At 42.8% G+C, this 16,216-nt stretch overlaps 1 protein-coding gene and 1 long non-coding RNA gene across 2 annotated transcripts; one reads left to right on the top strand and one right to left on the bottom strand.

Moving 5' to 3' along the window:
- Positions 1-5,431: 5,431 nt before the first annotated feature.
- Positions 5,432-7,081, bottom strand: LOC117496157 (MOB-like protein phocein). Its single transcript, XM_034147865.1, has 4 exons — positions 6,936-7,081; positions 6,766-6,808; positions 6,437-6,523; positions 5,432-5,540 (listed from the first exon to the last, which is right to left on the bottom strand). The coding sequence occupies exons 1-4, from the start codon at positions 7,064-7,066 to the stop codon at positions 5,433-5,435; spliced, it is 369 nt and encodes a 122-aa protein (XP_034003756.1). The 5' UTR covers positions 7,067-7,081; the 3' UTR covers position 5,432.
- A 1,831-nt stretch (positions 7,082-8,912) lies between these two features.
- LOC117496081 lies at positions 8,913-11,699 on the top strand. Its single transcript, XR_004557239.1, has 4 exons — positions 8,913-9,021; positions 10,691-10,794; positions 10,962-11,043; positions 11,501-11,699. It is a non-coding gene; the product is annotated as an uncharacterized LOC117496081 (long non-coding RNA).
- Positions 11,700-16,216: the final 4,517 nt, after the last annotated feature.

Raw genomic sequence — 16,216 nt, 5'->3', positions numbered from 1 at the left:
GGGCGGCCGTCATGAGCGGTAACGTGCGCGGGGTACAGACGGTCATGAAGGAGACGTACCCAAACGCTCAGTTTGTTCACTGCTACGCCCACCAACTGAACCTGACCCTGCAGCAACTGTGTTCAGCAAGGATGAGCATCCTGAAGGTGTTTTTTGCAGATCTAACTGCTTTTTCCACTGTTTTCTCCGGTGCTCCAAAACGTGTTGCAGCTCTTGCAGAGGCAACACAGAGACGCATACCACGGCCACCGGCTGTGAGATGGAACTTTAAAAGCAGAACTGTGAACGCGGTTTGGGAGACCCGAGAAGCACTTCTTCAGTGTATGGACCATATACGCTCACAACCAGGATGGGATGCGGTCACCATAAGTGAGGCATACGGCCTGTCAAAGAAACTGCGGGACCGAGCATTTATGCAGCTCCTGGAGTTTTTTTCGTTGCTTATGCCAGAAGTGGATGTTTTATACAACACTCTGCAAAAACGAACCATCGATGCACCTGGGATCAACAGCGCGCTCTGCCGCTTCAAGGAAAATGTCCAGAAAATGAGGCAGCAAACTGATGCATTGGCCGCCACCACTCATGATGGAACAGACGAGCCAGGCCGACGAGTCAGCAGCACAGAGCCGGTAATGAAGGAGGCATGTGACACAGTCATCTCACAGGTGGAACAGAGGTTCTCACAGAGTGACCATTTGATCGCTGCAAAGCTCGTTGACAGCTCATTCTTCCCACAGCATGTCCTGTCATTTCCTACACCTGAGCTTGACTGCGCAGTGAAATTGTGGCCTGCTTTGGGAAACAAGGAGAAGTTGAAGTCTGAGCTGACCACGCTCTACCACCACAGTGAACTTCACACTGGAAACACTGCCCTGTCTCTGTTGAAATCCATTCACGAGAACAACTTGGAGGATACGTTTGCTGAGACTGTTATTTTGGTCAAAATAATAGTAACAACTCCGATGATGACATCCGAGTCAGAGAGGAACTTTTCCACCCTCAAAAGGATAAAGACTTTCACTCGCAACACCATGGGACAGCTGCGACTTAACGCATTGGCCATGCTTTCAATTGAAAGCCAGTTGATCCAGCAACTACAGGACTTCATCCCCAAAGTGATAGAAACATTCTGTCAGAGGAAGGACCGCCGTGCCGCTTTTCTTTTCAAGTGAGCCTTCAGCTTTGGTAAGTTCATTTATGTCATATATTTTGTTGATCTTCTGTGTTTTGCCTCTGCTGGATCGATTGATATTGTGACCTCGGTGATGAGTGTCTGTGTTTTCCTTATATTTACAGTCTATGGTGTTTTAATGCTAAAGCATTATGGTGGTTGTTGTTGTTGTTAAGAATTGCTTTGTGATGGTGCCCTTTACTTATGTATTAAGGTGCATTACAATATGACATCCCCACGCTGTGTACCGTACATTTACGTACACAGTGTACGTAAATGTATGCGCTGATAGTGTTGCTCCGTGTGGTCTTCAGTATGTAATTTGACACTCCCCCTCTCTCTCTCTCCCCCCCCTCTCTCTCTCTCTCCCCCCCAACTCTCTCTGTCCCCCCCTCTCTCTCTCTCTCCCCCCCCACCTCTCTCTGTCCCCCCCTCTTTCTCTCCCCCCTCTCTCTCTCTCTCTCTCCTCCCCCCTCTCTCTGTCCCCCCCCCTCTCTCTCTCTCCCCCCACCTCTCTCTCTCTCCCCCCACCTCTCTCTGCCCCCCCAGTTTTGTACACATAGAAACGCCACTGGTAATGACTAACAACAACTGGTGCTCAGATGTGAAGATTATTTCATCGGACTGTTCCCCGCACATCTCGAGCACCTCATGATCTCATGTCGGGCCTTCCATCTGCCGAGGGAATTCACATCTGTTGTGATAACAGCAGTGTATATCCCGCCGCAGCCACTCGCCGACAACAACACGGCACTCGATCAGCTGTTTGGGATTATTGATAAAACCGAGACTTCACGGCCAGATGCGGCGTTCGTTGTGGCCGGAGATTTCAACACCGCCAACATGAAGAAGGTTTTGCCAAAATATTACCAACACATCAGCTTCCCGACGCGCGGGGATAACATACTGGACCATGTTTATTCCCCTTTCCGGAATGGATATAAGGCTCTCCCTCGCCCTCCCTTCGGCAAATCAGACCATATCTCACTGCTGTTGTTGCCTGCTTACAAGCAGAAACTTAAAAGGGACAGACCGATTACAAGAACAGTACAACGATGGAGCGAGGAGTCAGATGAGGCACTGCAGGATTGCTTTGCATCTACGGATTGGAGTGTGTTTGAGGACAATAACATCAACACACACACGGACACTGTCATCTGCTACATTGGGAAATGCATCGATGACGTGGTACCGAAGGTTTCTGTACGGACATTCCCAAATCAAAAGCCATGGATAAACTCCGATGTGCGCTGCAAGCTGAGAGCGCGCACTATCGCGCACACAGCGGGAGATTTGGAGGAGTACAGGAAGTCTAGGTATGATCTCCGGAGAGCAATTAAAAATGCAAAGAGACAGTACAAAGAAAAGGTGGAATCTGACTTCAAAGGCTGTAACACTAGGAATATGTGGGCGGGACTAAGGACAATGACTGACTACAAAGGAGCAGCGGGGGGTGCTGCGGGAGTGTCTGCGTGCGCATCTTTCCCAGATGAGCTGAACAGTTTTTTTGCACGCTTTGAGAGCAGCCGGGCTGTGGAGGTACAGAGGGACCAGGAGCTACACTGCCCTTTTGTTTTAAACAGGGCAGATGTGTGTAAATCCTTTAAAAGGGTTAACCCACACAAGGCTCCTGGACCTGATGGCATCCCTGGCCGTGTTCTCAGGGTGTGTGCAGTTCAGCTGGCAGAGGTGTTCACAGACATCTTCAACAGGTCCCTGCTGCAGTCTGTAGTCCCCACATGTCTTAAACACTCCACCATCGTTCCTGTCCCCAAAAAGACAATCATCACCTGCCCCAACGACTACCGCCCAGTAGCACTCACCTCCACCATAATGAAGTGCTTTGAGCGGTTAGTCAAATCATTCATCACCTCCTCCCTCCCTGACTCTCTGGACCCCCTGCAGTTTGCCTACAGAGCAAACAGGTCCACTGACGACGCCATAGCCCTCACCCTCCACACTGCCCTCTCACACCTGGACCCGAAGAACAGGAACACATATGTGAGAATGCTGTTCATTGACTACAGTTCAGCATTCAATACCATTGTGCCCTCCAAGCTGGCCATCAAGCTCAGAGACCTCGGGCTCAACAGCGCCCTCTGTGACTGGATCTTGAACTTCCTGACGGGCAGACCCCAGGCAGTGCGGGTGGGAAACATCACATCCTCCACCCTGATTCTAAACACCGGTGCCCCTCAAGGCTGCGTGCTCAGCCCTCTCCTCTACTCCCTGTTCACCCACGACTGCGTGGCCACACACAGCTCCAACACCATCGTGAAGTTTGCTGATGACACGACCGTCATCGGCCAGATCACAGACGATGACGAGACGGCGTACAGAGAGGAGGTCGAAAACCTGACATCTTGGTGCCAGGATAACAACCTCCATCTCAACATCAGCAAAACAAAGGAGCTGATTGTGGATTACAGGAAGCAGCAGGGAGAGGGACACGCCCCCATCGCCATCAATGGGACTACGGTGGAGAGAGTCAAAAGCTTCAGGTTCCTTGGGGTCCACATCACTGAGGACCTGACATGGTCTCTTCACACCACCACCATCACCAAGAAAGCTCGACAGCGGCTCTTCTTCCTCCGCAGGTTGAGGAGGTTCAAAATGGATCCCAGGATACTCTGCAACTTCTACAGGTGCACGATAGAGAGTATCCTCACTGGCAGCATGACGGCCTGGTACGGCAGCTGCACCGACCTCGATCGTAAGGCTTTACAGAGGGTGGTGAAAACTGCACAGCACATCACCAGGACGGAGCTGCCATCCATGGAGGACCTTTACTCCCAGCGGCTCAGGAAGAAATCACTACGGATTATCAAAGACCCCCATCACCCCAGCCACAAACTGTTCTTTCTGTTGCCGTCTGGCAGACGTTACCGCAGCATCCTGGCAAGGACAAGAAGATTCGGAGACAGTTTCTTCCCGCGGGCAGTGAGACTGTTAAAAAATTGAACTGTTGAAACAACATCAAACATTCATCTGCTACTCAGTAGTATGTATCTAATACCTAATATATATATATATCATTCCAATAACTTGTATATAGACTCTATTGCACTATTCCACATCATAACTTTATTTCATTTTATAACTATTATTATTTTTGTATTGCTCATGCTCTTATTGTTATTATGTTATTATGTTGCATTGTTGGAGAAGCCTGTGACATAAGATTTTCAACTACATAATTACTCTGTAACTATGTCAGATTGACAATAAAGAACCTTGAACCTTGAACCTTGAACCATGCATAGAGCGCCATAAGAAACATTTTCTTAATTTCAGTTTCGTTGCTCCGCTCCGGGGGGGGGGGTGACTTTACTGGCATTGATCCGGACCAGTGACCTTGTATAAAGTTCACAAGTGGACCTTTAATAAAAAAGTTTGAGTACCCCTGCAATAAACCATTTACATCTAAAAGTATTGATTACAATTCATTTTAATGGGGAAAAGTGCAGATGAGGTATTTTTGGTATTTTGGGCAAAACACTTCACCCAACCCTGCATATATATATATATATATATATATATATATGCCGTTAAAAACTGCAATATATACCTGGCTGCTAAATCCTCAGAACTGTTACAGGATGTATATTTTGTAAATTGTATAACTTTTTATTTTATTATATTTTGTTATCATATAACTTTTTTTTTACTTTAAATACTTTTTTTTGCATGTAACATATGTAACATTAAGCTGTCAGTGGCTCTTTTCTGCTGTAACAACGTACATGTCCCCTCTGTGGGACTACACTGTAATAAAGGTTTTCTGATTCTGATCTGATTCTGAACTAGGATGCTCAACAGCTCGCTTAACGGAACTTTGATGCTGGTATCAGTTTGGTTTCCCACCAATCACGGGAGTATTGTGTATAGAAAGTGTTGAGTTATATTTCTCGCGCTACCTTACATCCATGAAGGCAACATGACAGAGGGAGGGCTGTCACTCAGGATGCAAAACTACTCTTTGGTAAGCCCCGCCCCCCCAAGCAACATCAGGGCCAAAAGTTTGAAAGCGAAAAAAACTGTGAAACTGCAATAAACACGTCCAAAAGAATGCCGTCAATCAACCCTCAATATGACAGCCATTTCCGGTGCATGTCCTTTTTCAAAGTTGTCACATTTAGTAATAAACCTACAGAGAATGAATGGATATTTAAAGTGATTTTCAGCTCTGTATTTGTGTTGCTTATGTTGTGTTCACACTTTGTTTTCACTGCCCCTAAGTGACCAAAATAAAAAGCTGTATTTACAGGTTGTAAATGATGATGACTGACCTGCTGGGGAAGTATTTGTTGCTATTGAGAAGACAGGCAGCTCCGTCCAGCGTGTGCCTGGTGTAATCAATGGCAGGGCACTGTGGAGAAAGCACAAAACACACTTAGAAACTTCATTAGGCGCTTTCACGCCGTGAAGTTGTTTGCGGCCTGCCAGTAAACCCAAAGCAGAAGAAGAAGTGACGTCAGCGGCTTCCTTTGCGTAATCCTCCCTCAGGGACTTATTCCGGTGTGAACGCGATCGGCTCTTAGTTCCATGGGGGTACTAAGTGCTGGGAACTAAGTGCTGGGAACTAAGTGCTGGGTACTAAGTGCGGCAAAGTACTTGGTGTGAAAGCGGCTATTAAGAGCCTCAGACAAAGGCAGAGACAAATGAATCATTCGTAAGGACAACCATTAAACAGACATCTAAGTGCAATACTCAATATGAAAATACCATTCCAATTCTGCACTTTTATCTTGGGTAAGGGTGACTTTCATTTAGGGCGCTTTAACACATATTTATTCGGAGTTCTGATAACTGCTTGTAAGAAAACCATCACAAGGCCACTGGCTGCTTCCTGATTCCCCCACAATTGAAGAATGGATAGATATAGTTAATAACATATACCTAATGGGAATAATTACTTTTTCTCTTCGCCTACAGATGAATAGATTTACTGAGCTATGGTCGGATTGAGTTTCCTTTATTCACCAGTCCACATTTCATAGAATTAACAAACTACTGATGAGCTGATCACCTGTTCTATCACCAAAAGAAACAGGTTGCTTGGTCTAATTACCAAAATATTATAATGTATTGTTTGTTTGACTGTTATTACACCTGCAGGAATGTCCCTCACCATGTCAATGGAAACATCCCTTCTGTTATTGTATAAAGTTCATGAACATTGTATAAGATGCACATAAAACTAAATAAAGAATTGTAATAAAAGACACCCAAGTGAACATTGAGTAACCCGCGGTCTTGACTGACCTCTTTGGGTGTCTTGTGGGCAGCACATAAAAAGATCCACTGCTCTGTGGCTGTCATCTGGGTGCAGGTGTCTGGATGGCACTCGATCTGAAAAGCAAAATAAAGATTAAATGAACACACCTTAAAAACACTCCTTAAAACACTCCTTAAAACACTCCTTAAAACACTCCTTAAAACAAAGGTTAACCGGTTCTTTATACAGCTCTACCAAATAGTTCCTGATTAAGATCTTTGCTTTGATATGGACACATAAATGGGAAAAAACCTTCCATCAGAGATGTTTAAAAATTAATAAAAAGGTTGTATATCTTCCGAGTTGGATCACGTACCTGCAGTTTTACAGCTAGTCCGTTGAGCTCCAGACAGAACTGCCTACATGAAGGACAAAACACGAGCACAGTTAGAAGAAAAGACAAACACATGAGCATGAGTGATCCTACTAGGACTGCTGCTTCAATAACTTATTAATTTTCAAGCTTAAATTACTTTATCAACATACCTGAGGTGTTCATACTTCCACACGCCCTCGTCCTGACCCTCTGGAGGCTCAAGGATTTTGTCGATATTAGAGCAGTCTGATCTAATGTTCTGCTGGATGTACTGAAAAACAAAAGCAATCACACAACACATGTTAGTATCACATTTTGTATGGTCACAATACACTGGTAATTCTCAATGCCTAATATGTCAACTTTGATTATTCTACAATACTAAAACCCTATTTGGTGGCATGGACTAAGTGTAAGTGGCTGAACCTTCTTTCTAAATGCATTCATCACAAAACCATATGTACATAAAAAGAGCATTCTTACACAGCTTTAATCTGAAAGATGAGGGACAAAATCCGGTCATTGATATTTTTACTTTAGCTAAACCTACTGTGAGGCTTCAGCAGTCTGAGTTAGCCAAATTCAATCCAACTCTAATCCAACATTAGTTTACAGACCTAGGGTCCACAGACATTAGATCTACAGTTTGATCATTTTAAAATCAGTGGATGTCTTCCAAAATAACAGTGTGAAAATCCCTCTCCCTCCTTTCCTTGCTGAGCTACAGTTCAGTAAGAAAATGTCATTCATTACATGGGAATAACATAAGTTAGGGAAACTTCCTCTTTTTGGACACAAATAACGTGGGACGCTTCGTGCCATTGGACAAACTTCCGCACAATGGAAATGTGATGTCCACTTAAAAGGAAAAGTGTTTTCAATGTGGGGATAGTGGCATTAACTAGTACCCAGTACTGGGAGAGAACCAGGCTGCAGCACCTCACTTTCTAAGGGAGTCAATGTGTTTTCAATGTGGGTTAAAGTGTTTTAAATGTCGGGGAAAGTGTCTTAAATAGGCACAGAGTGTACCCAGAGAACAGGCTCCAGCACCTCACTTTAGAAGCCAGGAACAGTGTTTAAAATGCGGGGAAAAGTGTTCCAAATGTCAGGGAAAGTGTTGGAAATAGGGAGAGAGTGTACCCAGAGAACAGACTCCTAATGACAAGTATGGACAGGAGAAATAATTACAGCAAACATTCCTCCATGTTAGGCATGTGAATATTGTGTTAGGCCATACCTTAAATAAAGGCCTTTGAGAAGTTCAATGTCTGAATGTGTTCGGCTGTTGCTGACTGAAATGAACATTAACTGTGTCTACAAACGTGGCCATTACATCACTGACATCTTGATTAGACTAAATGTGGTAAAATGTTTAGTAATATTGATGCGAATGCGAAGATTTTGTGTATCGTCTATAGCTATACGTTGCTATATGTGTTGCTATTAGTATGTTCAGTTGCTGTGTGTGTTACATGTGTTGCTGTGTATAAATATGTTGGACACCAGCTGTGAAGCAAATATCCCTCTAGGACAATAAATCTAAATGTAAGAAGTACTTAGATTTTTCTAATTGGATTTCGATGCAAAATTGTTGTACTTTTAATTCAATAAAAGGATTTTAACTTTTAACAAAAGGTTTTATTTCTACAATTTGGTACTTCTTCCATTCTACATATGGGGGGGTCACACACACACACACACACACACACACACACACACACACACACACACCACACACACACACACACACACACACACACACACACACACACACACACACACACACACACACACACACACACACACACCACACAGTCACACACACACACACACACACACACACACACACACACACACACACACACACGCACACACACGCACACACACACACACACACACACACACACACACACACACACACACACACACACACACACACACACAACAAGATCCCTCCATAGCAAGAGTTTAACCTATTTCTAAAAACTGGGTCAATATCAAGCCAATGACATCCTCTTTCTGTTTCCACTACTTGCTGTTAATCATCTGCCACCTGTAATAAATGTGTGTTACTATATGCAATGACACAACGTGACAATATAACCACTTGCACACTTTTTAAAGTGACTTCTTGTGTGTTTTATTCCAGGCGAGCCGGTGCCCAGATCTCTGGAGGGACTGTTTGTGTACGAAGAGAGGAGCACCTCTCCTCCCGCCAACGACACCATCGTGGTGGAGCAGTGGACCGTCATCGAGGTGTGTGTGTGTGTGTGTGTGTGTGTGTGTGTGTGTGTGTGTGTGTGTGTGTGTGTGTGTGTGTGTGTGTGTGTGTGTGTGTGTGTGTGTGTGTGTGTGTGTGTGTGTGTGTGTGTGTGCATCATAATGATTGTGCATGACCTCAATCTGACAGAAGTTACTTGATGTCAAAATGAAAGTGCAGTATCAGTCAGGAAACAGGATTTGTTTAAGGGTGAGAGGGCAGTACATCTTATTGTCTTGTTGATTGTTATTATGTAAGCTGTTGTTATTTGTTTTATATGTAGAGCCATTTCACTTTTCCTGATCCTTACATTGGGTTTGTCTTTTCTTGTTCGACTGATACTGATTTCTTTCCAAATGGAGTTGTCTTTTTGAGCCTTCGGTTTTGCTTTTCCTCACTTCCTTGTGTCATTTCTGGTCCCAAAAAAACAAGATGGCTACGATCAAAATGCCAAAATCAAATCTCAAAATCCTTGACTATAACCAACAGGTGACGTCACAGTAAATCCAGACTATTAGCTAGCTGTATCACTGAGCATGCTCCTTTTCATGCTCCAATCAATGAGAGGGCTGCCTATTTACACCCCGGGCTACCCTGGGAAAACCGTTCTTTTTAAACTAGTTCCCCCAAAAAACGAGACAAGGCTAGGCGAGTTAAATAATGTTGTAGCAAACACTGTGGTGGTGGCTTAAAGCCCACCTCCGCTATGCGCCGTCCTTTAGATGAGGTTATATTTAATAAAAGAAGGAGTTCAAACACCGGAATAAAGGTTATAACAATAATCTGATTTTACTGGTAAAAAACAAAACACTTATACAAGTTTACAGAGTACTCTGGACTTCGAGTTCTACTGCCGTGCGACACAGGCATCAGGACCGGCCAGTCAGCAAACAGGAAGCATTTTACATGAATAAACAACAGTATTCATAGACATTTTTGGGGCGGAGATGTGTTGACTCTTCCTTCCCATTTTACTCCGAAGCGAATCAGAGAGTCCGTGGGGAGGAGCTGTGTGAGCTGCTCACTCCCCCAGGTGTTTTTACTGGTTGGATTCACTTCTGGTCGGGTCCAATACAGCGAATTAGAGTTCTGGGAAAAAGTATGTTTTCTTCTGAGCAGAGCGTGAGACACAAGGACAGAGTCAATCTTTATCTCTGCACCTATATTCACTCCTTTACTTTCCCAAGGAATATTTCACACAAACTATCTGTCTTTCCCAGACAACCAAACATTGTACACAGATATATTGATGCCCAGAAAGGACCTTGGAAAGAATATGTGTGTGTGCTGGTGGGAGGAGGTGTATGTGTGTGTAACAGGATCTCTGGGTCAGTGAGTTGTAAGTGAGAATACAATATCTATGGGATTACTTAAAACAGTTCAAACAATACATGTTTACTTCAATACAGTTTAGAACCATATCTGTTTACTTTAATAACTGTAATTAGGTTCATCTAGCTTTATGACATGTTATAATGCAGACATGTTATCAAAGTCAACTTTATTGTCAATCTTTCAGTTTGTGTGTACAGAGAGATCGAATTACCGTTTCCCACAATCCTGAATACAAATTATAACCACGGACATACAATATATTCTCCTTCCTCAACACCCGACTGTTGTAAGATGCTCTTATATAAATGTATATATTGTGTTTTCTCTCAGGGCTCTAATGTGAAGACGGACTACGGACCCCTGCTTCACACGCTGGCTGAGTTTGGTTGGCTGCTCACCTGCGTGCTGCCCACTCCCATCATCCGCCACGACAGGTAGATCTAACACCAACTCAGTCTAATCTGCACCTTTTTAAAGCTGCTATAAGATTACAACAAGCTAGTGTGTGTGTGTGTGTGTGTGTGTGTGTGTGTGTGTGTGTGTGTGTGTGTGTGTGTGTGTGTGTGTGTGTGTGTGTGTGTGTGTGTGTGTGTGTGTGTAGTGATGGGAATCTGGCCACGAAGCAGGTTGTGTTTCTGCAGCGTCCGGTCAGAGGTCAGGCAGCGGGGCAACAGAGGATCCCGGTAATAGTATTTATTTACTCTTTATTTGAAACAACATTAAGAGAGAACACACAAAAATTACATGATATTAAACAACCAAATACAAAAAAGTATAGAGGCGTTTGTATGCATCAATATCTCAATATTTATGTATATAGTATAACGAAATAAATCCAACTTAACATCTGTCAGTGTGGAGCTGCAGGGAGGAGCTTTCTATGTGGCTACACTGCCCCCTGCTGAGCAAACTTGAAACTGCACTTCCGGCGTTCATTCTCCCCACTGCAGATTTTGAAAGCAGGACTTTTACTTGTTGCACTGTGTGTATTAGTGCTTTAATTTAGTAAAATATCTACTTGTTCTGTCAGTTCCTTTGAAGCTAGGACTCTAAGACAGGCAGTTTTTGTTACTAAAATCTAAAATCAGTTAAATATGAATAACTTTGCCCTCGTATATCTAACTCCTGTTCCCCCTGCAGACCCTCTCGGTGCACAGCGAGGTTTCCAATCGCTCCGTGAGTCGGTCGGTCAGCAGCCCCCTCTCCCCCCCCCGAGGATCCCTCTCCCACCGCGGGGGGCATCGGGGGCTTCCCAGTGTTCGGGGGTGGGGGGTATCCCAGCGCCCTGTCCCACCTGGAGGAGGGGGGCTTCGAGCAGGAGGAGGGGAAAGCTGAGGTCACCTGCATGTGAGACGGAGGATTACTGAAGGAAAATCCACGGACATTTTTTAATTTAACAGAGACTTTAACGTAGAAGAACTCGGCACTTTTATAAAAAAAAATGTTTTTCATGAAGCCATAATGAGGATGAGGTATACTTTTAGATCTATGTCCAGACTTTAAGATATGTTAAGGGAAGAAACACATACACACTTTATGTTCTTCAAGTGCACATGGGAAATTGTCACATTAAAGCACAGATTTCTGCACATTTTTGGAAACACTGGTGGTGAAATGTGGTAAAATGGCGCCAGCTCACATCATCTTAAAAGTTGAATTCCTTCACAGTTAAACACATTTTATTTTCCCATTATTATATATGTGTGTACATGTTCTTCCACACCTTCACATGCGCTCCTTGTATTTCTAAATAAAAGCTCCTCTCCTATGAAAGGAAGGTTATTCAGGTCACTTTATTCCCGTGTACTTTGGTACTGACAGTAGTACATTTGTACACATAACAGTATTTCTCTGAGGAAAGTCTGAAGTATTTTCGAGTTCTGCTGCTATGAGGATTCATATCAGTGTTTTTAACCTCCCTCCTAATTCGTGCCATTTCATAATCATTCTCGAAATGGTTGTGTCTCATCATGCATACATTTTAAAGTATTATTTCATATCTCATCAGCCATGATATGCATTGTTTTCCTTTAGTGCAAAGTGCTGTTTTGCAGCTTGTATGGTACTGGAAATACACCTGCGACTTTTCTTATATTAATACAATAACATATGTAATTCCTTAAAGGGTAACTCCGCCTATAGACATGTAAGTGTGACTACATGTCTCTGTAAAGTAGTTGTATAAAGCATCAGTTTGTTCTAAGGACTACAAGTTGTTCCGTTGCATTGTGGGTAATGTAGGCGACAGGTTTAGAATAGGAACACAATCATGAATTTTATACTTTTTTTTATAAAACGGTATGTGAACAGTGTTATAGGAGGGAATATGTTAAGTGGAGTCCTATAAGAGCAACGAAAGGGATTTTTTTAAGAGGACACAATGCTGTTGTGTATATATTTAGATGTTAGTATCCATTGTGCAGATTTGGGTTTCAGATAAATGTGATGCATGTTATTTTGCTTTTTCGGGGAAAAGAGATGAAATGCAACTAGTTCAGGTATATCAGTGATGTACACACCACTCATTTATACATGTTTTAAATGTATTAAACTCTCAAATTCTGTGTCAGTATTTACTAAATTTCAGTTTTAAAATTCCAGCCTTTCATCTAATTTTGTTTTGCAGATTTGTACATTTTGCTCCCTCTTTTTATTGTATTAAACATTTATTTCCCATGGTTTGAGAGTCGTGTCATTAACAGCATCGTAGTGTTCATTATGACTCGTTCCTGTCCTTATTAATCCTGTTGAGTTTCACAGGTTCAACCGTTCTAAGCTTTCGGTACCACTTTACAATAAGACTACCCTTATAAAGGATTCACAAAGGGTTTATAATAATAATAATATATTTTATTTATAAGCGCACTTTTCATTTGCGTAAGCAAAACTCAAAGTGCTAAATTATAATTAGGTTGTAAACACTTTATTAATCATTAAGGGACATTTATAAACCAGTTCTAACATAGTTTTCATACATCAACACAGGCTCACTATTTAATAATAATAATAATAATATTATTTGGCAAGATGGCTAAGCCTTATATTGGCTACTTAGCGAGAATCAACTCAGTGAACAACAGATACCAAGGATGCTGGCTGATGAAGAACACGAAGTAAGCTAGGTAGCCAATATAAGGCAGATGTGGAAGAATGATGTGAAATATAATCAAGTGATAAATCAGGCTTTAGTTCCACCTGGAGTAAATTCACAAGCTACCCTGCAGTATACAAAGTCATTCAAACTAGCTGCACCTTTACCAGCTTTGAGAACACTTTCATGATCAATCATTATAAAACATATCATATATATTATTCTGAAATGGAGCCTCAGTGACCTTTGAGATATCACCCTCTTTCAATCCCAAGAAAACATTCCTCCTCAAAGACACATTCACCTCCGACAGACTTTCACTTGTGGACTAGAGTGATCCTGTGGATGAACTCAAGAAACACTATCTCCGCCTACAAGGCCTTCCCCTTCCCTCTTTTCCAAAGTGCAGCCTCTCCTACTAATAGGTGCAGATAACGTTCACCTCATTACCCCAACCAAAAGAGTCTCTTTGGGTCCACAGGGGGCACCAATAGCCCTCCAGCTAGGTTCAAATACAAGATCTCACTCCTCACCCATCAGTGCATCCACGGGAATGCTCCTTCATACCTCAAGGAACTACTCTCCTCACAAACCTCCACACGCAGCCTCCATTCTACAACCAACCATCTGCTTCCCCCCCCAGGACCAAACTCCGCACCATGGGGGGGCTTTCTGTTCACCTGTGGAATTCCCTCCCAGACAAACTGAGGACTCTGACTCCTTTAAGAAGGGCCTAAAAACATTTCTTTTTTTTTAAAGCCTTTTATTAAACTTGTGTTTCTTTAAAAAAAAAGAAAAAAGTATATTATGCCCCTTGTAGCACTTTGAGATTACTTTTAGCAATGAAAGGTGCTTTACAAATAAAATGCATTATTATTATTATTATTATTATTATTATTATTATCATTAGGTTGGACACTCCAAGGACCCCCCCTATTCAGGAGCCATCGGATGCCCCCCAGATTCTCTTCACCCCAACTTGAACCCCCGATGCCGAACTCAGTCGTCAGGTGGAGAAACTATGGCAGATAGGTGTCCTCCCCTTTGTTGGGAGTCGGGAGAGCTGATAATTTATTCCGGCAAATTACTCAGACCTACTAATTGACCTAACAGAAGTTATTGAGTCTATGTACGTTTACTGCTTGGCTCAGATCCACCAACGTCAGCAAGATCTCACCTCTATTAACTCCTGAAGAACCAGGTTCAATTAACTGCTGTTTCAATTCAGACGACCCGCTAAATCTGTTTAAGCGATCCCGAAGGATTTTGGTATCAGTAGTGAGGTGTGGCCCTACCTAAGTGTGAGTGTGGCAGTGTGCAATCTTACCTTTCAAGCAGGAGAGGAGAGCGCAGATGTCTTTTAAGTTGTCCCAATTCAAAAGGTGGGATCAGTTTATTTGAAGAAAAATTGGTCCACACGTATACAGGGTTTTTACCTTCTCTCGTTACAACATTACAATCATACTAAACATATCATGCTGGGGTCATTTTCTAATCTGAAACCTTAATTCATAGTTTAAACATTTATTACACTAAATTGTAACTTCAACTGCCCAATTAGGTTGTGACATTTAAAAGTGTATTTCTCCTTAAGTCAGGAGGCCCCCTCCCTGTGTACTGCTGTGAGGGAAGAGGGAAGAAACTGTCTCTCCTCTCTTATCAGTGACACCCATAAACCATAATAGGCCTTACACACTCAATTTAACAAACCACTTGTGTTTTGTTTAAACTGTAAACATAGAAAATCATAAAATATGAAGCATTTTCATTGTGGGTTATACAAGAATATAATTGATTATATTTGATTATAATTAACTTTCGTTTTAATTATTCAACCTAATATGGAGATCTCAACACTACCCTGCACTATACAAAGTCATTCAAACTAGCTGCACCTTTACCAGCTTTGAGAACACTTTAATGATCAATCATTATAAAACATATCATATATATTATTCTGAAATGGAGCCTCAGTGACCTTTGAGATATCACCCTCTTTCAATCCCAAGAAAACATTCCTCCTCAAAGACACATTCACCTCTGACAGACTTTCACTTGTGGACTAGAGTTATCCTGTGGATGAACTCAAGAAACACTATCTCCGCCTACAAGGCCTTCCCCTTCCCTCTTTTCCAAAGTGCAGCCTCTCCTACTAATAGGTGCAGATAACGTTCACCTCATTACCCCAACCAAAAGAGTCTCTTTGGGTCCACAGGGGGCACCAATAGCCCTCCAGCTAGGTTCAAATACAAGATCTCACTCCTCACCCATCAGAGCATCCACGGGAACGCTGCTTCATACCTCAAGGAACTACTCTCCTCACAAACCTCCACACGCAACCTCCATTCTACAACCAACCATCTGCTTCCCCCCCCAGGACCAAACTCCGCACCATGGGGGGGCTTTCTGTTCACCTGTGGAATTCCCTCCCAGACAAACTGAGGACTCCACAGACCACTGACTCCTTTAAGAAGAGCCTAAAAACCTTTCTTTTTTTAAAGCCTTTTATTAAACTTGTGTTTCTTTAAAAAAAAAAAAGTATATTATGCCCCTTGTAGCACTTTGAGATTACTTTTAGCAATGAAAGGTGCTTTACAAATCAAATGCATTATTATTATTCTTATTATTATCATTAGGTTGGACACTCCAAGGGCCATCGGATGCCCCCCAGAGTCTCTTCATCCCAACTGGAACCCCCGATGCCGAACTCAGTCGTCAGGTGGAGAAACTATGGCAGATAGGTGTCCTCCCCTTTCAGGAAGAGC

This window comes from Trematomus bernacchii, unplaced genomic scaffold (assembly GCF_902827165.1).
Source record: "Trematomus bernacchii unplaced genomic scaffold, fTreBer1.1, whole genome shotgun sequence".
Lineage (NCBI taxonomy): Eukaryota > Metazoa > Chordata > Actinopteri > Perciformes > Nototheniidae > Trematomus > Trematomus bernacchii.
This window is presented reverse-complemented; position numbering and strand designations above follow the sequence as displayed.